This window comes from Micropterus salmoides, unplaced genomic scaffold (assembly GCF_014851395.1).
Source record: "Micropterus salmoides isolate LMB-PRFRI ecotype aquatic unplaced genomic scaffold, ASM1485139v1 Ms_hic_scaffold_8, whole genome shotgun sequence".
In the NCBI taxonomy this organism is placed as follows: Eukaryota; Metazoa; Chordata; class Actinopteri; order Centrarchiformes; family Centrarchidae; genus Micropterus; species Micropterus salmoides.
Window position 1 is genome coordinate 29,300,567 of NW_024044570.1, and position 26,992 is coordinate 29,327,558.

General features: G+C 39.2%; 1 protein-coding gene across 2 annotated transcripts in view; it reads left to right on the forward strand.

The window, feature by feature from the left end:
- Positions 1-26,992, forward strand: part of sf3b3 (splicing factor 3b, subunit 3) — a 32,977-nt gene that overhangs the window by 4,474 nt on the left and 1,511 nt on the right. For both annotated transcript variants that reach the window (XM_038705724.1, XM_038705725.1), the window contains 19 exons: positions 217-354; positions 589-692; positions 808-973; positions 1,088-1,183; positions 1,974-2,046; positions 5,291-5,442; positions 6,225-6,380; positions 7,982-8,137; positions 10,376-10,519; positions 10,922-11,044; positions 11,283-11,437; positions 12,472-12,646; positions 14,016-14,221; positions 17,726-17,882; positions 21,439-21,564; positions 23,343-23,555; positions 23,939-24,037; positions 26,526-26,669; positions 26,857-26,961. In XM_038705724.1, coding sequence (XP_038561652.1) covers positions 217-354; positions 589-692; positions 808-973; positions 1,088-1,183; positions 1,974-2,046; positions 5,291-5,442; positions 6,225-6,380; positions 7,982-8,137; positions 10,376-10,519; positions 10,922-11,044; positions 11,283-11,437; positions 12,472-12,646; positions 14,016-14,221; positions 17,726-17,882; positions 21,439-21,564; positions 23,343-23,555; positions 23,939-24,037; positions 26,526-26,669; positions 26,857-26,961 — 2,688 coding nt within the window. The remainder of the gene's footprint in view (positions 1-216; positions 355-588; positions 693-807; positions 974-1,087; positions 1,184-1,973; positions 2,047-5,290; positions 5,443-6,224; positions 6,381-7,981; positions 8,138-10,375; positions 10,520-10,921; positions 11,045-11,282; positions 11,438-12,471; positions 12,647-14,015; positions 14,222-17,725; positions 17,883-21,438; positions 21,565-23,342; positions 23,556-23,938; positions 24,038-26,525; positions 26,670-26,856; positions 26,962-26,992) is intronic.

Below are 26,992 nucleotides of genomic sequence, written 5' to 3' on the forward strand. Positions count from 1 at the left end.
AAAAGGATTTAAGCTATAATTTAATGAGTAGGAATGTTGTAGTCCAGTATAATGATTTCAAGTGGAAGGATGTTGTTTTCCTCTTTATTTGGAATCATTGCCCTTGCTTTACCTTTGTTTTTGTTTTTTTTAAATGTGCATCAGATTTGAGTCACTTTTTTGTCTCCGCATTTATTTTTGCTCAGCTCTCTTTTCCTCATCTCTCCCATCTTACAGAATGACCTTGATGACCCGGAGCGGGGCATGATATTTGTCTGCTCAGCCACCCACAAGACCAAGTCCATGTTCTTCTTCCTGGCCCAGACTGAGCAGGGAGACATTTTTAAGGTTACCCTGGAAACTGATGAAGAAATGGTAAGCAATGATGAAGGGTGGATAAAATACATTTTACAATGAAACAAATTGCATAGCCAAATCCCTTTTCACTGGGCGTTGCATACTTGAGAGACCACCCACCTCTACTGTAAAACAGAGAAAAGCGACAACAGTCAGTTACCAGTAGTTGATTCATTTTCTGGGGGTGGATTTATCAGCCAAATGTTTCAGCACAAAAATGTATGTTTAAAAGTGGTCTGTGTTTGTTCTCAGGTCACAGAAATCAGGCTGAAATACTTTGACACGATCCCTGTGGCAACAGCCATGTGCGTCCTGAAGACTGGCTTCTTGTTTGTGTCTTCTGAGTTTGGAAACCAGTAAGTCATTTGTCTTACCTTTGACAGAATACCACCATAACCTTTTTGAACCTCTCTTTCTGGGCTTAGAAAACCTTCAGAAGATGATGTTCTACCCTTTTTTTGTTTCCTTTAGTTACCTTTACCAGATCGCCCATTTGGGTGATGATGACGAGGAGCCTGAGTTCTCCTCTGCAATGCCGCTGGAAGAGGGAGACACCTTCTTCTTCCAACCCCGTCCCCTCAAGAACCTTGTGCTGGTGGACGAACAGGAGAACTTATCACCCATCATGTCCTGTCAGGTCAGTGTGTTTCTGTGCACTATGTCCATACAACTGAACCTCCCAGCTGTATTGCTCTAAAAACAGTGCAATTCCTTGTGGTTCATTGTCTCCTTCTCTTCCTGTTTTTGACAGATTGCTGATTTGGCCAATGAAGATACACCACAGTTGTATGTCGCCTGTGGACGAGGACCGCGGTCTACTTTGAGGGTTCTTAGACATGGATTGGAGGTACATACACACAACAACAACATTGCATGCAGGCAAGAGCATGTACACACACACACACACACAGACACTATGTTGGCTGAAAAGTGATGAGTTAGTTCATGTCTCTTCTCTGAATTAAAGCTGAAGATTCTGTAAATCACTCTGATTTCAGCACAAACAAAGAATTTATTTTTATTTTTTATACCATGCGCCACACGATAACTGGTATTGCACTGGTTGGATGCCATTTCTGGTTCTCTATCTGTTGACATTTTTAGTCTGATGAATACAGATCCCACCTGTGAGGTTACACACATAATCCTGCAGCAGGGCTTTCAGAGAAGGTGTGTTTTCTCCAGGGTTGTACTCTATCAAAATGCACTTGCATGATAATGATTATAGGTCAGAGTCATTGGACATTTGAGTAATTCTGTATTAGCAGGGTTTAGATGTTTTTATGTTGAAAAACAAGTGATTGAAGTTTGAAATGACTGTCCTTAACTCCAAACACTTGTTTCTTTGCGCTGCAAACTGCATTGTATATTGGGTGATTCTGAGTTGACCAAAGCTGTGAAGCATCTGCCTAAATTAGCACTACAACATATAGCGAGTAATGCCATGTTTTCAGAACGTTGGCATCGACTTAATAATGACAGCGGTAGAAGCTTTGAAGCATTTGGGTCAGCCCTAATACTGTGATACCTGTGTATAATCCATATTCTTGTAGTTTGCATGAAGCAGGGAACATCCTTTGCCCTTACAGAGTCATGATAAAATGTTCTTTTCTCTTCCTTCCTTCCGTTTCTATCAGGTTTCAGAGATGGCTGTGTCTGAGCTGCCCGGTAACCCTAACGCTGTGTGGACAGTACGCAGACATGTAGAAGGTAAGAAATTTCCTGTTTGAGAGAACCTTTTCCCCAATCAACCAAATTCACAGTGTCAGCTTACAGCCAGTTAAGAGGCTGGGATTTATGGGGAGGACTGGGAATGATAGACTTTCTGACTGTTCACGTTGAGGCTGTCAGAATGAATGAATTTCACTGTGCTGTGTCTACAAACCTTTCAACAGCACCCATAGTTGTTGTTATGTGTGTAGCACTGTGAATTTACCACTGAATCAACATGGGCTTGTTAACTTTTGGTAAAGTGATTTTCATTTTGTTTATGTTTACATTTGGATTACAGATTGTGCCTTTTAATTAAGGTAATCTGTTTTGAAAATGTTTGGTCTGTTTTCATTATTTAGTCCCTACTTGTTAAGAATTTTACATGCGGACCTCTTTTTGTTTTAGTCTAGCGCTTCCGTTTGGTAAATGGAAGTGAAGGGGCTGGCACCCCGTACATTTAAGATCTTCTGTTCCGATACTCCAGGCCTCTTAGATCGCCAGAACAGTTGTTTTTAACTGTTCCCCCCCAATTGAGGCTAGTGGGGTAAGGGAGATCGTGCCTTTGCAGTGGAAGCTCCAAAGTTTTGGATTAGCATTCTGCTTTTGATTAAATCTTTCCTCCTCCATTGACACTTTTAAGACAACACTCGTAATGGCCTTTGATCTTTATTTTCATCCTGTCATTTCTATTATGTTTTGCACTCACTTTAATTTGGACAGCACTTTAAACATGCTATATAAATAAACTTGATTTCAAGATGTGTAGACCGATACATTGCTCCACCACAGTTGGCAGAGATTAGACTCGAGTGTACATGTGTAAAAAAACAGGGGAAAACGGCTAGTTTCAGAATGACGTTCATGGCATTGACTGTTTATCTTAAAGCCTTGTATTTAATCAGCGCTGCTTAATTCTCCCGTAGAGGAAATACCTTCTTGTTTGTTTTCTGTCTCGTAAGTAAAGGAAGTGTGTGTTCGGCCTCAACTAAGGCTGCTGCGATCATTTAATTACTCGGAAGCTTCTGTAGATTATTTCATCGATTTATCAATGCTTCGTTTAAGAAGTACTTTTGCTTGGCATGATTTCAGTTAAATGCTGAAGTTACTGTTACCTTGTCTGTGGTCTGCTGGCAGAACACCGGGTGCTTTCTGATCAGGTGCCGTCGTGCTGTTGCCGAGGCGACAGTTTTGTTTTACAGTGGACGGAGGGTATTACAGAGTTGTTGTTTTATTTTGGCTTGAAAGAATCCCATACTTTGGACACTTTCTTCTTCATCCCTCGCTATTTTCTCTCTCTTCCTCCACTTCCTCCAACAGCGCCATCATAATCACGTCGTGTTCACACAGTGTAAGCGCTATGTGTGTGACAGTAAAAATGTCCGTGCGAAACAGTGTGCTATATAGTTATATGGATTGAACGAAACCTCGATGCAAAGAATTTGTGTTGATGCATTTTAGTAATCGATTTAATCGATGAATCGTTTCAGCCTTAGCATCAACTCACACTGAAGTGTTTCAGCAGCGGAGCCTTTAGCCTGCCCTATGTTGTTGACGTGTCGTTAATTTGTCGTTTTGTGTGCTTCAACTACGGAGAACAGATCTCTGTGTTTCATTCCGCTCTGTGCAGGCTAAACATCCTACTGATTTTGCTGAGTTGTTCAGATTTTGTTAATTTGTTCAGTTGTCCTTACTTTTTGTGCATCTACCATGGTTAAGTAGGCTACGTAATTAATTGTTTTTTGTCTGTTTTAACCGTGTTTATTGTTGATATATACGACTAGGAGTCTGCACAGGGTGTTTTAATTTGAAAATTGACTGCCGTTCTGTGTCTGACTTCCTGCTCGGTTCATCTGCTCTGTGCTGCTTGTCGCGGCTTCCATCAAAAATAGACTGGCAGTGAATATCAACTTTAAAAAAATAATACTCGCAAATTGAATGATAATCGCAATATCTGGCTGAAAAATTGCAATTCCATTTTTTCCCCAAACCGTTCAGTCCTAGTTATGTGGAAGCATATTTATTTAATCCTTTCTGTAAAATTGTATAATTACTAGGGTTGTTACGAGACGAGATGAGACACAATAATGGGTTCACAAGATACAGAGAAGATTTTAACACAATTTTTAAGAAATCTTCAATGCTGAATTATATGAACATTTTGAGCATTCTGTTGAAGTTTTCTGCACCAATTTATGGTATAATTTTTTATTTATAAAAGGGAAGAACTAAAGGTGGAAGTTTAAAATATAAAAATGCCTGCATTTTATTCTGTTATAATCTGTTTTGCTTTCAGATGTTTCTCCTTTAGATCATATATAATATAATCTCTGCTGAGTCAGCACAGCAGTGCTTTGTTTGATTGTGGCACCTTTTCACCTCAGTGACAAATTAATTAATTTTATTTCAGTTATAAACTCTTGTACTTTAATAGCTCCTGTGTTTCAGCAGGTTTTCTGTTCATGTTAAAAACTTACTGCACATTCAAAATCTCTCCCAGTGTTTTCTGACATATCAAGAAAAAATATGTAATATTTTTAAAAGAACCTCATTATTTAATGACTGCCCTATACTCTGCTGAAGTGAATACTTGAAAACCCTTCTGATCAGACTGAAATCTCAACACAAATCCTCCGCAGCTCCGATTAAAGTGCAGCTCACAGTCCCACTCACAGCAAGCTTGAGCTTCCCTTTTTAGATGTTTATATTAAAAAAATCTACCAGTTGGTAAACCTAATAATTACTAAGCATTTCATTTGCTCAATGAATATAGAAAAAACATTGCAGCCAGGGACTTAAGGGTTTTTTTGTAACTCAAACTAAGGCAAAAAAGGAACCCCAAACATGAGCTACTGAGCTTTAATGTATTTAGGGCTGCAGCTAACTTTGATTTTAGTACTCGAAGCTTTTGCAGATTATTTCATCGATGCATCATTTAAGAAGTACTTTTGCTTGGCATGGCAAAAGAAAAGATTACTAAAAAGCATAGATGCAAATTCTTTGCAATTGATTTTAATCGATGAATCGTTTCAGCCCTAAATGTATTTATTACATAGGAGAATAAATGGAAACATGTACTGAGGTAAATGCATGAGAAGAATTTTTAGAGCATAAATGTCACCCAACGTTAGGTGTGTATTCCAAGCCTTTAATGTTGTGAATTATACTTTTAATAGCACAACAGCATTGTTTTTCTAATCAGTGCTTATTTTTCTTTGTTGGACTCTTCTCCTTTTGTTGCTAGATGAGTTTGATGCCTACATCATTGTATCATTCGTGAACGCCACCCTGGTCCTGTCCATCGGGGAGACTGTAGAGGAAGTGACAGATTCTGGATTTCTGGGCACAACACCTACTCTCTCCTGCTCACTGCTTGGAGAAGATGCCCTGGTGCAGGTGGGGGAAATGTACCTTTAACACCTTCATTCATACCTGGGAATATACTAGACAAGTACCTAAAAATTGTATTAAATAAGACCGTTGCATACCAGCAGTCTTGACCATCATTATTGTCGTGAAAATTATATTCCTGGTGAGAGGTTGAGCAAATAATTGAGTTACAATGAACCGTTGTCTTTGAAGAATTTATTTAACAAAAGAGAATAAACAGAGAAGTACCACAACAAAATCAGCTGGACCAGAGATTCTGTCTTCTAAGACAGTCACTAACGTCTGGCCCAGAGCAAAGGGCTGCATGATCATTTACACAGTCTGAGCATCTATGTTTTGGAGAACAAAAGATCCTTGACTGGGATCAGTCAAGGAAGGAGAAGAACAGCTAGTGAGGAAAACAATCAGCAACCCCACATCCCTGACCTAAACCCCACACATGTGGACAGACTGGAATAACAAGAACAATAATAAAAAGGGAACAGGTTAAAGATTTAAAACAATATATAAGACATAATAAAGGAGAAAAATAGCACTCTTATAAGTACTTTCATAAAGGATTATAAGTAAAGAATAAAACAATTTTCTGCCCTTACAATTATTACATGTTTTACACAAATTACTATCAGATCTTTGGCCTTAATTATCTTCAGGAGATATTTAAATGTATGATGCTGTTTACCCCGCTGTATCTGTGACAGTTAACTAAAGTAGATATTATGTTGGAATAAGAAAATAGGAAATGCAAAATAATATTAACAATTAAACCAAACTGCTTCTCCGTACAGGTGTACCCAGATGGCATCCGCCACATTCGAGCAGACAAGCGTGTGAATGAGTGGAAGACTCCTGGCAAAAAAACCATCGTCCGCTGCGCTGTGAACCAGCGACAGGTTGTTATTGCGCTGACTGGAGGGGAGCTGGTCTACTTTGAGATGGACCCGGTAAGAAAATAGATGTTTTTGCGTGTATGTTTGTGCGCACTTGCATATATCAGATCTGCTTATTGAAATGAAATATTTCCTCAGGAAATGTCTCTTCTTGACAAAAAGTAAAATTTTAGCATTGGTTTAATCCATATTTATGTATTTTATATATAAATATACACTTTATATATTTGACTTTATTGAAACTTAAACTTTGTTGCAATATCGCAGACATCTGGGGCTAGTAGTGGACTGCTGAGTGTGTTTGTGTGTGAGAGAGAGAAATGTTGAATCATGTAAAAAGCCACTCACTCACACACACACACATTCATATATATATATTATATAATAATCACCGCCGGTAACATGCGATCTGTATCAGATGGCGTTTTAATACCAGGTGTAAATGGAGCGTGACCCCCCCCACACACACAAAGCTCAGATTATAACTCCAACCCTGTTTGTTGTGGAGTGATACGGATCTGTGCCAAATGAATTCAACGTCATACCCGTTATATACGCTCATTATATCACTGCTATAAACCAATCAGATTGCTTGGTTTGAGCTAACCGTTTTATAATACTTAACAATTAAAGTACTTCTTGACAATAAAGCCTTTTCTGATTCTGATTCTCATATTGAACAAGTCACAGAGCTCAAAATGTGGAAAAATTGAATCTCTAAATGATTTTAGTTGACCTCAAACTACATTTTGTACTATACACTGTATTTTATTTATATTTACTGCAGAGAAAGTGACAAATTTAAATGTGACTGAAACTAATATTCAAGACCAAAACTATATCAGTCTCTTGTGCTGTAATAGACGCACCCCCGCCGTGCGCGACAGTTACACTGTCATTCTGTGGGAAACACTGCACTGTTATGACTTTTGTATTCGGCTAAGGCAGAAAGGGCTTTTTATTGCGTGTGTGTGTGTGTGTGTGTGTTAGCAGAGGGACAGGTGAGGAGCCAGAGAAGTCCACACATGTAGCTCTCTGTTGAGCCATTTTTGTTTCTTTGGCGTCCGCTACAGCCCACAGTAGCCAGCATTGTTTCAGCATTAATAAAGACCAATTGAGGGACGCTACATTTAGTACTGCGGTGAATAGTGATGAAGCTTCTTGCGTCCGTTTCGGAGCACCAGAGGGGAAATAGTTATATCGACACATGTAAGTGGCACCGAAACTTGCGTTCTAATTGGTTCTTGTAGGTACTGGACATATTGGTACCCAACCCTAAATACAACAGAGATGACTGAATATCTGTTTAGTAATACTGTTTCTCATTCAATTCAAATTAGCTTTATTGGCATGAATGTAATAACATTGCCAAAGCATCATATATACACAACATAAGAACAATCAGCCCCATACATTTCATTAAACAATTAAAGCGTAAAGTAATCAAAGTGTATTTGTATTTGTGTTTAAAAAAAGAAAATAAAAATGTTAAAAATCAAAATAAAATAAATAAATAAAATATAGTGTGTGTGTGTGTGTGTGTGTGTGTGTGTGTGTGTGTGTAAAAAATAAAAATATATTAAAATAAAATAAATAAATAAAACGGTAAGTGTGTGTGTGTTCTCATTTTGTCTCCTATGTCTTTCTCTCTGTAGTCTGGCCAGCTGAATGAGTACACAGAGCGCAAGGAGATGTCTGCTGATGTGGTTTGTATGAGCCTGGCTAACGTTCCACCTGGTGAGCAGCGCTCGAGATTCCTGGCCGTGGGACTGGTTGACAACACTGTCCGAATCATCTCCCTGGACCCTACGGTATGAACAGAAACACTAGTTTGTAAATGAAATGGACCCTTCAGCACAGAAACCAATAATGACACCCTGACACATGAAAACCCAAATTAGTGGTCGTTTTTTAAAGGATATAGGCATGTGTTCACTCGCTTAAGAAACTTGTTAGCCTATTACGTTACAAGTTGTGGACACGGTTGGGGAGGGCGTGTATTTACCTCAATTTATCAACAAAAGTAGTACTTTGTGTTTGAGTTTTGTTTTTAAATAAGCTGAATAATTATCTGAAAATGGGAGAAAAAAGAATATATTTGTCACTTTTTCAAGTGTAAAATTACAGAATTAATTAAAGAATATAATATGTTGTAAAATGTTGTTTCTTACAAGAAACTGTTCTTGTAAGGTCCTGAAGGCAGTAAGAAAAGCTATATTCCTAGTTGTGACAGTGATGTTGTAAGTTTTGATTGATTCCTTTCTATATTTTAAGAATGTGGCAAGTAATAACTTGTGTGCAATGTCAAGTATAAATATCTGAACAGTGGCTAACTGTAACATCAGCATTATAAACAGGGCTATAGCTACATACTGACACTCGCTCGCAGACACAAACGCAGGGAGGGAAGGGAGCTGCTGGCTCAGCTACAACACTGCTAACACACACAGGAAGTGACTGGCAAGCTCCAGCGGACTCTGTGTTTTAAGCACGGGCACAGAGCTCATTTATTGATAGTTTTTTTTTCTTCTTTTTTTTGTAAATATGATTAGGGATGGGAATCGATACCCGGTTCTAAAAGGCCTCTGCCTGCTCTCTGTCGGCTCCTGAACGAACACACACACACACACACACACACACACGGCAGCAGAGCGAGAGGCTGCTAGCTGTTAGCTCCAAACTACTCAAGTTGATTGTTAAGTGTGCAATAAAACCTTCGCGTTTAAAAAGACAATACTTTATCAGTACACCTGTCTGTAAGGTAAACATGTGGAAGGGTTCATTTAAACTGCTCTGTCCTCAATCTCTCATCTGTATGTTTTATATAAGCACAGTTAACGTTAGCTTGGCATAAGCCAAATGTTTCAAACAAGCTAAATAGAAAACTGTCTGTAGACTGGTCTGTAGTCTTAAAATTTGCCACATTGTTAAAAACTCAGCTGCTGGCTGAGACAAACCAGCCGCTCCTTCTCCTACCAGGTAACGTTACTGGCAGGCAGTGAGAAGATGCTGACTGAGTTCTTCATTCTTTCTAAACGTCACTCACTATTGTGATGTCACATATTGACTTTATATAGTGACGTTGCTGTTGTAAACATTGATGTTGCTGCTCTAGAAACAACAGTTGTATTTAAAATATTAAATTCTAATCCTATAATTAATTTTAAAAACAACCAGGCAGCTAATATGCACACTTCAATATTTGTTTATTTATTACAAGTCATATGTCATCTCGATATTTAACAATGTTATTGCACATTGAATATTTTTCTCATACCGTGCAGCCCTAACTCATGCTCTTTGGATCTCGTCTTACCAAATAACCGTCACCAAACAGTAGCTAAGTATCAATGAAGAATTGGATCATTAAGCAGTCTCAATAATGGTTTCAATATCAATAAAAATTAACAATCCCATCCCTAAATCTGATATTTATTCATAATTCTCTCTTTAAAGTGATGCTAAAGATGAGTTTGCGCATTAAAAACTTTTTGTCAAATAATACATGATGCAGTTTTATGCCCAGTTTGCCTGCCATTGGCAGATGAGCTTAAAATTTCATTTTGGACCCTGCTTGTAAGGTATTAATATTTCAGTAAAAAAGCAAATGCAAATCATCTTCTCTGTGATTCCTCCACCTGTGATGAGGTGGAATCAGTGCTGACATTCACTGATTACTGATTGTCCTAAAAGCTCCAATCAACTTTGAATATTAACCCTAAAGCACACGGGGCGCCCCGGTAGCTCACCTGGTAGAGTGCACACTGTTTACTAAGCCCTTACTGCAGCGGCCTGGATTCAATTACAGCCCAGGCCCTATACTGCCTTACATGCCCCTTCCTTTCCTTTCTTAATCTAACAAAATTTTAAATTAACAAAGCAAGTAAATGGTTGACTTTTAATGTCCATATCACTAAATGTTTGTTTTACATGAAGAGGACCTCTCATTTACATATTTGTGTGTGTATATACACTTCAGTGAGACTGTTTTGTATGTTTGAAACGTCTGTTGATTTGGTCTTCACTCTCTGAATCTGTATCATGTTCAGGACTGCCTACAGCCGCTGAGCATGCAGGCTCTTCCAGCCCAGCCAGAGAGTCTTTGTATTGTTGAGATGGGAGGGGTCGAGAAACAGGATGAACTTGGAGAGAAGGGAACCATCGGCTTCCTCTACCTCAACATAGGGTTACAGGTATTCTTTCACACTAGCCAAACTGATTTCAGAAATGTTCCTTTTAAATCTCATCCCTGTAAAGCACACATAGGTCATAGCTCCTGCATATGTTAGCATTGGCTCAGATTGATTTTGTGCTAAGTGGTAGATCCAAGAGGAAAATGCTGAGAAATGTGCATACTTCATGAATTAATAGTAAAGAAATATGGAACACAAACATGTTTGGAGATATCGGTGTAAAAGTCATCAAAATCAAGTCATTCAGGAAGAACATTACAACTCAATATAGCAAATTATAACAAGTAATTATTAAAAATAAGTCAACCAAACAGTTACCTCAAACCCAGAGCAGAGGTTTAGTGTTTTTGAATAAATATCATGCTATATCATCTGTTACGTTGTCTGTCTGTGTGTTCTCAGAACGGTGTGCTGCTTAGGACTGTGCTGGACCAAGTATCAGGGGACCTGTCAGATACCAGAACACGCTACCTGGGGTCACGACCTGTTAAACTCTTCAGAGTCAGGATGCAGGGACAGGAAGCTGTATGTCACTCAAACATTTATATATAATCAATACACATGAAAATATGCTAATAATACTAATATAAATCAGGCTTAATTGCAAAATGCTGCATTTCTTTGCTCTCAAACAAGTATGAAGTGAGCAATCTTAACGGAACATTTTATGCTGTAAGAACCTGTAGGGATTTGTCATTGTTGACATTTTGAAGAAAAATAATGAGATTAATCCAATATTGTTTGTATCTCTTCTCCCTCACAGGTGTTGGCAATGTCCAGTCGCTCCTGGCTCAGCTACTCGTACCAGTCTCGCTTCCATCTGACGCCCCTGTCATATGAGACTCTGGAGTACGCCTCTGGCTTTGCCTCAGAGCAATGCCCTGAAGGCATAGTGGCCATTTCTACCAACACACTGAGGTATGGATACACATTGTGACTGTTAGAGCTGCGAGGGCACAAGTAATAATTGAGAACCACACCTTCTGAAGAAAATGTTTTTGACTGCCTGTTATTTATATGGAGTCTAATGTTGTGTAATTGTGATTCCACGTTCTACATGTATAACGTCACTGATGTTAGAGCTCTGGAGCTACATGTTAAACAACCCAAGTTGCACTCCTCAGTCAAAGTGCCAACTTCATGTTAATGTTAGATCCCTGATTGTTCCATTTTCTTTATGCTAAGATAATCTTAGCAACGCTCATATTGTCATAACCACGACGTAATTAAACTATTGGTTTTTGGATTTGACCCCGGACTCCCCTAGGGATTTCTTTGTCACCTTATTCCCCCCGGATGAGTTTGCATCCGGGTTTGAATTTTATGAATTTGAAAATTATTTTTAGCCATTCTCCATGTGCTGCATCACCCTCCAAATATTAATATGCATCAGGCCTCGGGACATACCATGTGGACACCACAAGAACTGTCACATGTCCAGCTCGGCAGCTTTTGTTTTCTCTTATACGTTTCTGAAAGTGGTAGAGACTAATGGTGAACACAACAATCATCAAAAATGTGAACAGTTACATCAGTTGTACAGCAGTAGTCTGTTTTTTAGACAAATGTGGATCGGAGACAATAAAATCTATATAATAAATGCACCACATTGCCTGATGTACGAAACATAGACTGTATATAAAAAGTGTGCGACAAATCCATCTAGTTTTGTAGAATTTAAATCTTTATTTCAAACATGCACGAGAAAGTAAATAAAACGATGTTTAAAAAAATAGGAGAAAAAACAACAACAGATGAGCAGCAAAAGTACCCTTCTTTCCTGTGTTAACATACCTCATGTGCGAAAAGGAGTAGGAATAAGTAAAACTTGTTAGTGATGGGCTGACATGCGGGACTTAGAGAACAGCTCAGAACTCTGTTGTGTACCCCTCAAGTTAAAAATGGTTTGTAACTGTCTCTCCTCTTTTCTGTTCTTATTATCTTTCTGCCAGAATCTTGGCTTTGGAGAAATTAGGAGCCGTCTTCAACCAGGTGGCCTTTCCTCTGCAGTACACTCCCAGGAAATTTGTAATCCACCCGGAGACCAACAACCTCATCGTGATCGAGACTGACCACAATGCCTACACTGAAGCAACCAAAGCTCAACGAAAGCAACAAATGGCTGAGGTATAAAGTGCAAACTGATCCTACGGGCAAAGCTGAAATCTGCTTCAGGTCCCTGACAGTAATACATTTATTAGAGCAGCGAGAGGATGTGTTGTTTAGATCTGTTTAGAAAGAAATACCTAATAAGTACAGTTTGCTGTACCTTTTACTGTGTCTCCTGGGAAACTATCAGTATCCTTTGAGTTTCCTGTGGAGCAGGCTTAGGCCTGCCCGTTTAGGACTATACTTACCTTGTGCCTAAAAACAGAGAACAGGGATTTTGAGATATGCTGTGTTTACTGACGTCTGTGATTGTCTCTGATGCTATATTGCTTTTGGATGTCAGTTTCATTGAAATTGGCTTTATATTGCTATAGCTACGGAAGATTCATGGGAGGATCATACCTGTATACATTAGGACTGCAATTAATGATTATTTTCATTATAGATGAATCTGCCAGCTATTTTCTCTATTACTTGATAATTTTTTTTATTCTATGAAATGTCAAATGCTCAAATTTAGCCTATTAATATTTACTATGTACCTATACATTGTATAGATCGACCAAAACCACCATCAGCATGTGGTTGTTATACGTTCTGTCCACTAGAGCGTATTCAAACATTACCAATAAAAATGTGAAATTGCCAATAGGTGATAGTTTTTTTTTTGCTAAGTAATAAATTAAGCTTAGGCACAAAATAAATAATGTCAACTTTAATTAACATTTACAATCTGGAGGGAGGCAAAAAAGAAGTCATTCTCGCCTGGTTCCTCTGACTATAGATCGCCTAGCTTTTCAGGGTGTAGTGTTATTAGGTGTGCCCTGAGGTTACTAGTTCTTGAGTGATATTTCATTTGAATCTTGCATATTCTGCAGATAATTATATCTTTATATATATCTATATTTTCCATTTGTTGTCAAAAATCCCCAAACTTTCCACATCTCGCTTCTTAAATGGTCAGGAGTAGAGATCTCTGTGGGCTTTCTGCCATACATTTTTCTACTATTCGATTCATACTCGACTCCTGCATTTTATTCCATAAGCCCTTATGTGCATTATCAGTAGGGAAGAGGCCACTAAGCACTAATATTTATACTCTGTGGTAGTCCACATCGGAGGACACCAGAACATGCTCTTACAAATAAAATGCTGTGAGCGAGGTATATTATGTTGATAAAAACAAATTTCCCCATGAGTGGAACTCACTCAGGTCCTCCATGAAGACAGGAAACCACTCACTGTACTGGTTGTAGTGGGCTTTGGTTCAATACATCCCACTGAATGTTTCAGTCACCCGGTAAAGGGGAAAATATGTGTGTATATATATATAAAATGCAATGCTATCCCTTGAGCTGACCTGCTTTTTTCTCTGTTGCTTCTGCAGGAGATGGTGGAGGCTGCTGGCGAGGATGAACGAGAACTGGCTGCTGAGATGGCTGCTGCCTTCCTCAACGAGAATCTCTCTGAAGCCATTTTTGGTTCACCTAAAGCTGGAGCAGGACAGTGGGCCTCGCTGGTGCGTCTCGTCAACCCCATACAGGGTTCAACACTGGACCAGGTGCAGCTGGAACAGAACGAAGCTGCATTCAGGTGAGGAATGGATGAACAGATACATTGATAGCAAAACGGAAAGGGTGTGAATCAAACCGGAAACAAAAGTTTGACCAAAGTTTTGTTCATCAAGTCATTATAATAAATTTGCTGTTAGTCCCCACAGTTGTTATTAACAACTGCTAGGCTAGAACAAGGCTTACCTAGTCTGTTGCAGGCCACATTTTGGTCTTTGCCATGACTCAAAAAAAGGAATTCATAGAACCGGAGCATCTGCAGATTAATTCACATAAAGGGGTGTGTTCGGCCGTGCAGGCAGTTTTTCGCAACGGCGCATTCTCCGTATTTTCCCCAGAAAAATTCACATTGATTGTGTCAGGATATCATGAATGTAAAGAGAAGTTAACGGCCAAATCTAATATTGTGGCGGCTGACAAAGTCAGGGAGGCTTGTTGGCATCGCATTGAGTACATTTGTAATCATCATTATCGTGTTCTTATTGTAGGTTAATATTAGATTTTGTATTTTATGGACGATTATTATGTGTAGTATGATCAGGATTTAAAGGTACAACTGTATATTATGTCCATTTTAATAGAAAAATGCTAATATGGTAGATTACGAGAAACTAATGATCAAAAATCTACAAGTTAAACACTAGAATACTCTGACATTGTAGTCATTTATGAGAGAAACTCTTTGTGAAATAGTGTTGTTTTTTTCTAAACACATCGCTTCACTTTGAAGGCTGCAACATCACAAACACGTCTGCTGTGTATTATGCATGCAGTGGGAAATTATATTAGACTTCACAATCGGATTTAGCAGTGAGGAAATACTCGTAAGTTTAGCATTTAATCATGGACCTTAGAGACTTGGCCATGGATTGGGCATATTCAGAATATATTCTGTTGTTTTCAACAGAGTGATTTGGATTTTTTGTGACTTTTAATTTCAGAAATTTTGTTCTTGTAAATTTACTACTACATCTTTTCTTTTTCTCTCTCTGTTTATTAACCCCCACCCTGGCTCTGTATTTTTTTGGACACGTAAAATAGTCAATCTAAATATGTGAAAGCGTTTAGGAGAATTCAATTATAGCCTACAGATAAGCTGCATCTAAGAAACTGGCCTGTTAATTAAGATTTCCTATCTAAAATCACAGAGGGCTGCAGAGCTCGCTGAATGAACGTAATGCTGTTGTGTTAAAAATAACTAACTAATTAATTTCAGCTGCAACCGCAGTGGACCAAATCGGTATGAAATCTAAAAATATTTTATCAAGTGGTAGCATATTAATAGCCTACTGAGTACAGATGTGGTGTGTAGTCCACGTATACAGGATAACCTCGAGTTAACCATGAACAAAACCTGCTCGGAGCGGTTTAGAGATGCAAGGTGAATTGCCATGGCAACAGACCTCGGTTAACACCTATCCACCTTTCGTAGTATGGGTTAATCAGGAAGTTACACCCGACGACACAAAGTTACTCTTGAAGTTACCTGGATAAGCCAGTTACCTCACTTCATAGTACAGGCCACTGATGTGGTACCAATAGTCAGGTTAGGCATGTGAATAAATCCCTGTTTTAGTTATGTTCGCCGCATCAGCTCTTTGCATTTTGACATATTGAAGGGGGTAAAGAGCCGCTGTGTATTGAGAGGTGCACTTCACTACCAAATCGACTGTGACTCTTAATTCTGAACCAATTTTCATGAAATCTAGTTTGTTCAAATTTAAATTGAACATGATACTGGTTATTTGTTAGAATTAAATTCAGTAACAGTTGGGAAATGAATAAATTCAGCTCCATGCCTAACATTACCCTGCTGAGTAGCCACATCTTTGACTGAGACATGCAGGCTGAGATTTAGAAATAGACAACATCAAGTGTATTAATGAATAATTTAGAATTTCAGCCTTTGTGAGTTTCTCCAAACATGTCGATTTTACAACAATGTTTGAATTTACAACTTTGTTTAGAAGTTTAACAAACCCAGGATGCTCCGTTACAAAACCATTACATAATTCTATGCATCTTAAGACTGTGACTTTGAAAATGAATTATTTGCTTTGAGTGAAGTCGTTGAAAATGAAAAGAATCCTCTTTTAAAAAGTACTTGAAACTCTTTGAACTTAATTTTGCAAATTCAAGACTCTATGCTAATGCTTTCCCCAAGGAGCACAGTAAAAATATATTAAAGTAATACAGGGTTTATTAACAAACAACTTATACATTTATACTATGTGTGTGCTCCTTCTCCTTGTGTGCAATGATGATGTGGAGGATTATGGAAGTGAAGCCCCTAGTATCTGGATACTCGGCACGGGCCTTAAAATATTTGATTTTTGTTAAATTTCTGTTATCAAGTTATTTTTCCACAGTGATTTAAAAAAAAAAAAAAGAACCAGAAGGAGTATGGTATACTAGTATACGATGTAGTATCAATGAAATCCTAACGATACCCATCCCTACTGTAGGTCTGATGTAATTCTGAGACGTCTGAAGCAGAACATCTGAGATTATGAAAGAGTTGAAATAAACAAGCAAGTTGGTCGGTTGACATGATAAAACTGTGACACTTAGCCAGAGTTCAGACTTCTGTTTATTGAGTGGGGGTGTTTGTTTACAGATGGCTGTAGTGAACCTTGAAATGATTTTTAAACAGGAAGGAAGCGAATTAAAGAGAGTGAAGCCATTGGGAGTTGGGATTAGAAAGGGCAAATGTAAAAAGTGAAACTGTAGACTCTGCACTTAATGTTGAAGTAAAGGCTTCATCTGACATTGTTTTTAGGTAGTGTGGGTGTGGTGCGGGTAAATGAGGTAATGATGTCCAGAGTCTGACCCTGGACCGTTTCCTGTTTATTACGCCTTTGACATTAATCAGCCTCCAAAACTCCCAGCATTAATTTTAGCCAGGGTGTATCCTAACCAACTGAATTTAACCAGCAGTTGCCATAGAAAAATGTCATGGGCTGTCGAAGCAGAACAGAGGATCTTTTTAAAATGTCATATTTTCTGTCATCCGGTGATTGATTGCATAATTCAGAAGCGAGAACTTGTTTGTACTTTAAGAAAGAGAGGGTGTTTAATAGAGTTGGGTTGTCCTCTTGCCTTAATGCAGTAACTGCAAGCAAAGTAAACACAGTTTTAACAGTAAACACCGCCATAGTGAATTATTTAGTTGCAGCTTTTTGGCTCATATTAACAGTTATAGTAGGTAGGAGACCTTTTAATCTCTGTCATGTAGTTTTCCTTCACACTTCACCAGTTTTGTTTGATTGAATTGAACTTGCCATAAACATTTTTGACAAGGTCAGTTAAGTTTTATTCTACATGATAATATTACATATAGATATTTTGAATTCAGGAAAATTGAAAGTGGTCACCCTCCAATGTAGCTGTAGTTTCATTTCTGTGTAGGACATCTTTTATCTTTTATTGACAATTCTCTATCTTGTTCAATTCTTTGCTAATAAATGGTGCAACAGCTCCTCACATTTTCTTTTTCTCCCCTTTCCTGTGTTTGATATTTTTTCAGTGTTGCAGTGTGTCGTTTCCCCAACACTGGAGATGATTGGTATGTTCTTGTGGGTGTCGCCAGAGACATGATTCTCAACCCCAGATCAGTGAGTGGTGGCTTTATCTACACCTATCGTCTAACCAGTGGAGGGGAGAAGCTGGAGTTTGTGCACAAGGTGGGTTTGATACATTGCCCCTTCTCAGGAGGTGAACGGTCAGAAAGCTGAGGTCAGACTTGTCTCGGAGAGCACAGATGGTAGCGAATTAGCAATACTAATGTTTGCAGTGCTGCCAATAAACGAGCAATCGTTATTGTTGAAAAGGACAAACATTTGAAGTTACCTTTTATTATGCTGGATGCAACAAAGTGGAGCAGACTTTGACAAGGTCCTAGCTTTCAAGTAATAGAAGGGTCTGGTTCAGGGCAGGTGGTTCTCGGTTCGGTATGGATCCAGGTCCCATGTTTCAAATAACTGAAGGGTTCGGTTTGGTTCCGGCAGGTACATTTCTGGGGTTCGGGCACGATTTTTATTTTTATTTTTTGAACCCACAAAGACCTGGTACAGTATGTTTTAGAATTGACTTTAAAATTTTATTGATCACTTTTAAAGCTTTTCATGGCCTCTCGCCTTGTTATATTATCCTCGGGCAAAGGTCTGTTGTCTGTTCCAGAGTCTCGACTGAAAACTAAAGGGACAGAGCGTTTGCTGTCAGGGCCCCGAGGCTCTGGAACAGCCTGCCCGAGGAAATCAGGTCGCTGAGTCAGTGAACTCTTTTAAGTCCCTTCTTAAAACATACTTTTATAGGAGAGCCTTTCCCGATCTTATTTGACTTTATTTTATCCCTTTTATTTTATTCTATTTTACTTATTTTATATTTATCTTAAATGTGTATTTTAGTCTTTTCAATGTTTTCTTGCTTTTATCTTGTATTGTTTTTGTATTATTGTCTCTTGGGTATTATTGTCTTTACACTTGTTAAAGCACTTTGTAACTTATTTTTGAAAAGTGCTCTACAAATAATAATAATAATAATAATATTATTATTATTATTATTATTATTATTATTATTATTACTACTCCTCCAAAGTGCACCAGGCAGAACAGCCTCTAGTAAAGTTTTAATGACACCAAACACCGATGCTGATGCCCATGGCAACATGCACCGCTGTCCGGGCAATTCCCTAGAAACTCAAGCAGGGTGGAGGCAATCCGGGTCAATCAACCCACCTGATGTGGATTAACAAGGGAAGTGAGTCATGAGTGTTGTATTTTACAGCCAATTCATTTCACATTAGAGGAATTTCCCAACCACTTAACCAGGTCAGATATTTTAGATGAATCTATCTGGTCTAAACACACTTTTTTTTCCTGATGCACATACAGAGAGCTGTAAGCTAAGTTTTTCCCCCAAGGAGTACGTGATAGTAAGAAATTTAGAGTACATTAACAAACAGTGTATTCCATACATATTTATACTTGTGTGCAATAACGATGTGAAAAAAACTGGAGGAACATGGAGGTGAAAACCCTGGTCACTTGGCATGGGTCTTAAAATAGTGAAATAGCTTTTTACATTTAAACAAAACTTGTAGGTCTTGTAGTTTTCGAAAAAGGGACACATACACGATACACCGGCACCACCCAAACAACCTACGCCACACTTAAACAAGATTACTAACCAATATTTATTTAAAAGAAATAGAACAAGGGGAGCTTGTTGCTCTCAGGAGTAGGTGGCTAGAAGCAGCTCATATAAGCACAGTTGCATCCTGGCTCTGGCTAAATCTACATCTGTCCACTGCAGATCCACAACCTGGAAGAGCAACTAGTAAACCCAGTAAAATTATAACTATAATATTAAATAAAAACTATAATGTTAAATAACCGTATACATTTATATTATTATATAATGTTACTATATGCACTTTAATTTCATATAATAGTGTACTACATATCTTACCACCAGTATATCAATTCAAGTTGGACAGCAGTTTTTGGGGGTTGTTTTCATTCATTAAATCCCTATGCAAGAAAAGTGATCTATATTATGGTTAGTCTCTAATTTGTTAATGCAAACTCGTTAATAACATAATCATTCATGCATAACAATGAATTCAACATTTCAGAAGTTAACTGTAGCACGTAAAACTTTTTTAATGTCCCACCCCATCCAGGCTGTGATTGATCGGTTCACGAAAGTGACAATGACGAGTAAATCGACTTTGACAAGTTGAACATGTTTAAATAAGACACTCAATATATCTAAATAGCAGGCAAAACCTAAGCCTTCCTCAACTTCTCCCCCTTGTCATCTGTCTTACGGCTTCAGCTGCAGACTAACAGTTGAACTGGTGTTGAGGAGCGTGAGGAGGATGCTGGCTGGTGCATCTAAGTGGGACGATGATTCATCTCTCTGCACTTGTTTTTGTATAATGGGCTGGACATTCTTTAACAATACTTTTCACAAGACTCTACCTGGTGATTTTATCCCTTTGACGCTGCTGACATTGGTCCGTCTCTTCTTTAGTTTTTTTCTGTCTGCTGGCCCTCGCACTTGTAGCGTGTTGAGGTGTTAGCCGAGCGCGTTGCAGATTCTGGAGCTCTGCCGATACGGCTGTGAATTTGCTACACTATTCGGACGCTGAACGAAGGTGTTATACGTCACATCCACCATTGTGTCCCTGTGGAAGACACTTAACCCCTAGTTGCTCCAGAGGCGTGCGACCTCTAACATGTATAGCAATTGCAAGTCGCTTTGGATAAAAGTGTCAGCTAAATGAAAGTACATATAGCCAACCTACAAGAAGTGGTTCATCACAGCATAAACGTAGTCACTTCCTGTTGCCAGCAGGTGGCGCTGTGACTACGGGTGAATTTTGGCTTGTAGACGTGATCAGGGTGGGACTCTTAAGTAAAGTTTAGTGCAGACGTGAGCATGTACACTGAAGTTACTACAACTTCCTGTTTCATGGCGAATCATCAATTTGGATGGGTTCAGACCGCACAGCACAAATCTGAAGTCGGTCGGACTAAATCTTTAGGAGGAGTTAAAGTATGGTGACCATAAAATTCAAAATGGCTGACTTCCTGTTGGGTTTAGAGCATCGTTCCTTTTTGGTACGTCTGGACGTGATACATGTGCCACAGAAATTTCATATATGTATGTGAAACGCGCCACGGGGGCTGCTTTACTGAAGTCCACTTCCTGTTGCCAGCAGGTGGTGCTATGACTATGGGTGAATGTTGGCATGTACATGTGTTCAGAAAAGTCCTTCCTTGTCTGGGGGCTGTAGGGGGTGCTAGCGAGCCATTATGCCAAGCCCATGTGCGAAGCCCATAAAATGCAATTTTTTTTCACCTTGTCTGAATTATGTGCATACTTCTGTGAGTTTCGAGTATGTTTAGGCCCCCAAAATTGAGGTTACTTTGCAGAAAAAAGAAGAACAAGTCCATCAGTTTTAATAGGGACCCCTCACGTTTCGTGCTCAGGCCCTAATGATTATATAATCTTTGTGGGTGCCATGTGACGGACACAGTGTTACAATGCAGTATATTACAAATACAGTATATTTTACGAGAATGCTGCAGTTTGGTATTCCTTCTGCAAAAATGAGGTATTTGACCTCTGTCTAAACATCAACAGCTCATATTTCTCCAAACCTGTTCTCAAACAAATATAAATTATCCTGATTAGCTGCAGTTAATTAATTCTTTGTGTTTTGATTGGCAGACACCTGTAGAGGATGTGCCTTTGGCCATTGCTCCATTCCAGGGACGAGTCCTGGTGGGAGTTGGGAAACTGCTGAGAATCTACGACCTGGGCAAAAAAAAGCTGCTTCGCAAGTGTGAAAACAAGGTAAGTAGGCAAATACACGCACATCTACGCTCCCCTTCGTGTTCTGTGAGCTGCTGATGTGAATATGATAGACAGGTACATTGTGTATGAAGCAAAGCTGCTAAAAGCGGAGGCATCAGCAGAGACTGGAGAGAGACCAACAACACCAAAGATGTGTGGCAGGCGATCAATAACATCACAGACTACAAAAGCAGGAACGCCTCAATAATATGAACAGGCGTTATGACGATCGTTTAGATGTCTGTTGATAAGCAGACTTTTCACAGGCTACAGCTATTTATTTGATAGATAGAAGCAGAAAAGCAGAAAAAGAAGAACCCCTAAGAAGTTCTCGCAGTGACACCAGTGAGGGAGAATCGGAAGGGGGAGAGATAACGGCGGTCAAGTGTGTGCAGGTGAAAGAGAGAGAGCGCTCCGTTTCTTTATTCTGATTGTGTAGACTAACTAAAACTGCAAGTTATTACCAAAACTGTAAATGTAACAGATGAATGGCTGTTAATCCTTAGAGATATACTTTAGGTAGCATCACTGTTAAAAAGCCAGCTTTCAACTGAAACCCATCTAATTGATTGATCAGGGAAACATTCTATTAGATAACAGGTTTAGTCTGAGTCTGCCTGTTATCTTGACGCAGCAGCTGCCACAGAAACAGTTGTGATATTATTAATGGATATAATACTATGTGAATTAGGTCCACCACTAATATGTTCACTTTTATGCTGTTTCAAAGGTATGTGATGTAAGACAGCAGTAGCCTAATAATAATGAAACACAAAGTGAAACCCCAAACTCCATTTGTGTATTTTGGGGGAATTTTCCGCAGTAGCCTGACTATTCTTATAAACTAACCTGAGTGCAAGAGCATACTATGCCAAGTGATACGTTTGCAGGGTCATGGTATGTAAATGGGAACCCTTTTGGGGGGAAAAAGAAACTCAAGAAGCACATTTGTGGGTAGTTATGGTTGAATAAAAAGGTTTCTTAATTGCAAATCTACCTGTATTAACCACATTTCTCTAAATAACTTGATGTGATGAAATAAAGTCAAGTTACAGTTTAATTTGTAGATAGGATTAAAGCTGTATTATATTGACCTTTTCAGAAATGAAATAAATCACTGATGCAAACCTTAATTCATTTGAAATAATTGTTTTTCCTTCCTGTGAAGACAATACATGACATCTGAGTTTCATTGTTTAAAGGAGAATATGACAGAATGTAATTTTAAAATACTGTCAACAGAATGTAAAGAAGTAACAGTTCTGACATTATGTCAGACATATTGTTTAGCAGAGGTATCTAGTTACCATGCTTACCATGGTGAAAATGTGATGGTACAGGTGTGCAGCACTCTGCCCAGCTGTAGACAAGATACTTGATTTGCATTTGAACTAAGATATATACAGATATACATATAATATGTGCTGCAGTTAGAACACAGATCATGTGGATCTGCACACCAGCTGACCGTTGTACTTTAAACTGTTTGGTTCCTCCCTTATTGGTTACGTCGTTCCAAAAATACAAAGTCTGTAACTGAAACAGTTTTAATAAATAACTTTTACATTTTTTATTTAACCAGGTAGGACATTTAAGAACAACTTCTTATTTACGAGGACGGACTGGATGATAATTATAAACAAGTTAACAATAAGCATTGATGAGGTCACAGTTCTCGGTGCTGCACATCAAGCTGCTAAAGAACAGCGTATGTTTCCCTTGTGTAAATATACATATGTAGTGTGATTTGAGTGTATTGTATTTACTCTCCCCTTTAGCATGTTCCCAACCTGGTGACTGGCATCCATACCATCGGCCAGCGTGTGATCGTGACTGACGTTCAAGAGAGCCTGTTCTGGGTTCGTTACAGACGCAACGAGAACCAGCTCATCATCTTTGCTGATGACACACACCCCCGCTGGGTGACCACAGCTTGTCTGCTCGACTACGACACCATGGCCTCTGCTGACAAGTTTGGGAACATCAGCATTGTAAGTATGGTTAGGCGTATGTTCATCTGACTTGTACTAGGGGTGCAAACTTTCCACCTTTGTGCCAAATTCCATGTTTTGAATCCAAAATAGACCACTTATGTAATTTGTTTAGATCGGCAGCTTGGACAAAAAATGTAACTACACGTTGATCTTTGTCACCCTTTTCACTCCTGATGAGTTAGCGTCCCTGTTGTATTTTATGGCCAGAAAGAACACACTAGGACATGCTATGAAATATACAGTATATGTGTACACACAATTGCCTCTTTTTGGGCACTGGACTCAAAAACATCAACGTAACACAAAAAAAGCTTCTCTATCCCAGTAGGACCAACAAGCTAAAGAAATACATGTTTTCATTTTCTGTTAAATTTTCTCAGGTGCGTCTTCCCCCCAACACCAGCGACGATGTGGATGAAGACCCAACAGGGAACAAAGCGTTATGGGACAGAGGCCTCCTTAATGGAGCATCACAGAAGGTAAAACCGTCATTCCTCAAACCATCCACCCTGTAAGGCTTCTGAAAGTTTGTCACTGTTGCAATTATCTACATTTTGCTCCTTTTTTTTGTCATCTTTTAAAAAACATCTAATCTCTAGCATATACTGAAGGTACCAACATATGCCCTGAATGAAATACAAGATTCACAGTTGGTCATGCCAGCAGGTGTTGTTGCAAAATAGAGGGCTTCAGCTTGACATTAGCCTGGAAAAACAAGTCCGCCATACCATGTTTTGTCCAGGTTATGCTGAGGGTTAAGACTTAGGAAAAATTAATAATGATGGAAAATCCAAGGAAGTGTCTTTATTGCTCAGCTGAACTTTTACTTGTGCAATTTGTACAGTCTGACCAGTCGATTGCTTAGCGTTTGTGTAAGACTGAGAGCGACAGGAATGTAGAGAGAACCAAGGTGGCTTTTAATGTTCGCTTCAGGCTTACAGGAAGAAACAATGTTTTCTGCTGAGCCCAGGCCCGGCAAGATGAATGATTCAGGCAGACTCCTGAACGGCCACAATGTCAGGTCTGTGCAGAACTTTGGCCTGATGAACTAATCTGCCTCCTTCACCCGCCAACAGACACAACACACATGCACATACGCAAACTGCATAACACCGTCGACCACAAGTATAACCTAGTCACCAATGCAAGTGTGTACACACACGCAGTATAACATCCCATATTTAAATTCTGGTCAGAAACTGTTTAGGTAGCAGATAGACTGGGAAAGTCCCTCCAATTTAGACCATTTGAGTTGGTCCCAGTTGTCTTTGTGACACAGTGTTTGTCAGCTATTTCTGCCTCCGTGCACATTGATTGAGATTTTCCTTCGAGTTGGGAAATGCACGGTCTGTTTTTAGATGTGGGCGTGGATGCCTGGGTTTGTCCTTATCCATTTGTGTGTGTTCACATCTGGCTGGATGAACTTAATTAACCGTACATGTCTTGGCTAAATGCTGTCTTGTATTAAATTGCATTCCACTTTTGATTTGATTAACATATCTCAAAAGATCAAGGTCAGGGGAGACCCAGCTGCCTGTTGAGCAAAATGAAAGGTTTGACTGTCTTGACCCAAAGTGTCATGTGTGGTAGGGTGATTTGTCATGGTGTTTCCAACTGTCTCATTTTCATACGGTCAAGTCAAAGTTTCATTGACATTTCATTGACAAAAATTACACACTTTTTTCTTCTCTCATAATGTACTGAGCTTAAGCGTACATTTACATGCATCACTGTTACTACTGATGTATGTTGCTAAGCCTTCATTTTTTACCACAATGAGTTTATCAAGCGGCCAATACTCTTCTGTTAGCACAAAGGCTAAGACAAAGTGCGACACTGCCGCCGTCACGCCAGACTGCAGGTACAATCTTTTAGTTGTTGAATTCCTCCCCTGCAGACACAACTTGTACATTATTGTGGCTAAATAATTATTTTTGGTGCTTTTCCAGTCACACATCTGCCAGGTGCAAGTGTTTGACCAGTGCTTTGGGACTCCTTCCCTTCCCCAAGGCAACATTAGCCTGCTCTGACTTCCTCTCCTCAGCTTCTCAACACTTAGGAAACAAAAACATCTTGAGAGTCTAGTGTTGAACTGCTTAGCTTTTGTTGGCCGGATGTGACATTTCCACTGTGTTGGAATCCCCCACAGCGGCATGGATGTGCCTTATTATTGTCAACATAATGAAGAGAGGCTAAAGGCTACAGTTTATGACCAGGACAAGATGAGATAAAATCTCCGATAGGGGAAAAAAGCCATTACAGCCACTTCAGAAAGGCACCACTGTAGATGCTTCTCTATGTTCAATAAAGGGGCCAGGGTTCATTCAATTCTTGCTCAGACTAATACTGAGTTTTTATTGCTCCCAATGCTGCGTTTGTAAAGAAAAACCTGATTACTACCTTCAATTACTGGCAAAGCAGTTTTTTATTTATTGGATTAGATCCGACCGTCTGGACCAATTTTCATTAAGCAGAAGATGACAGTGTGTTTTCTTTCTTACTGTGGCAGAGAGTCCACTGTTTGTGTGCTTTATGCATGCGTGCAACTGAAAGGACCTCTTGGGACCTGAAATGGCTTCAGTAACATATCTGATGTGCTATTATATGATCTAATTTCTTGACATTTTACACTACTGTGGATAAGCCATGACTGACACATGGTGTATTTCCTTCACAGTACATTTAAATCTTGAGCATTATATTATAGGATGTGCACAATTTTAAAGAATTGTAAAGTTTTTATATACTTTTATATAAATAATATAATTTTACAAATCAAGTCACAGGTGTGTTGCTCGAAATGAAACCAATTGTGTTCTGAGTCACATCAGGTAGTGAAGAGCCATCAGGATTCAGAAATGAATGATCTGTCATACCATCTAACTGTTTGTGTCAGGCTAAAGTGTCCTACCAGACACCAATAACACGATTGTTTTTCTCTCCCTCCCCCCTCTGTCGTCTCTCCAGGCTGAGGTGGTAGTGAACTACCATGTAGGTGAGACGGTGTTGTCTCTCCAGAAAACCACTCTGATCCCTGGAGGTTCAGAGTCTCTGGTCTACACCACTCTGTCTGGAGGCATCGGCATCCTGGTCCCATTCACCTCGCATGAGGTACATACAAATACCCCCCCCCACACACACACCATGTCACAAGAGACTGATGCATCGTTGTGGCCCCAAAAGTACACAGCGTCTCTGTCCGATTTGATATTTAGATGTCTTCCTTTTTCAGGCCTCCTCATTTCTCCTGCTCTTCTTTTTCATCGTGTCTCCTTCCATTGTTTGTCTTTTTGTCCAGGACCACGACTTCTTCCAGCATTTAGAGATGCATATGCGCTCTGAGTTCCCTCCACTGTGCGGCAGAGACCATCTCAGCTTTAGATCCTACTACTTCCCAGTCAAGGTAGGTGTTTTTACATGTTGGTTTCTGATAG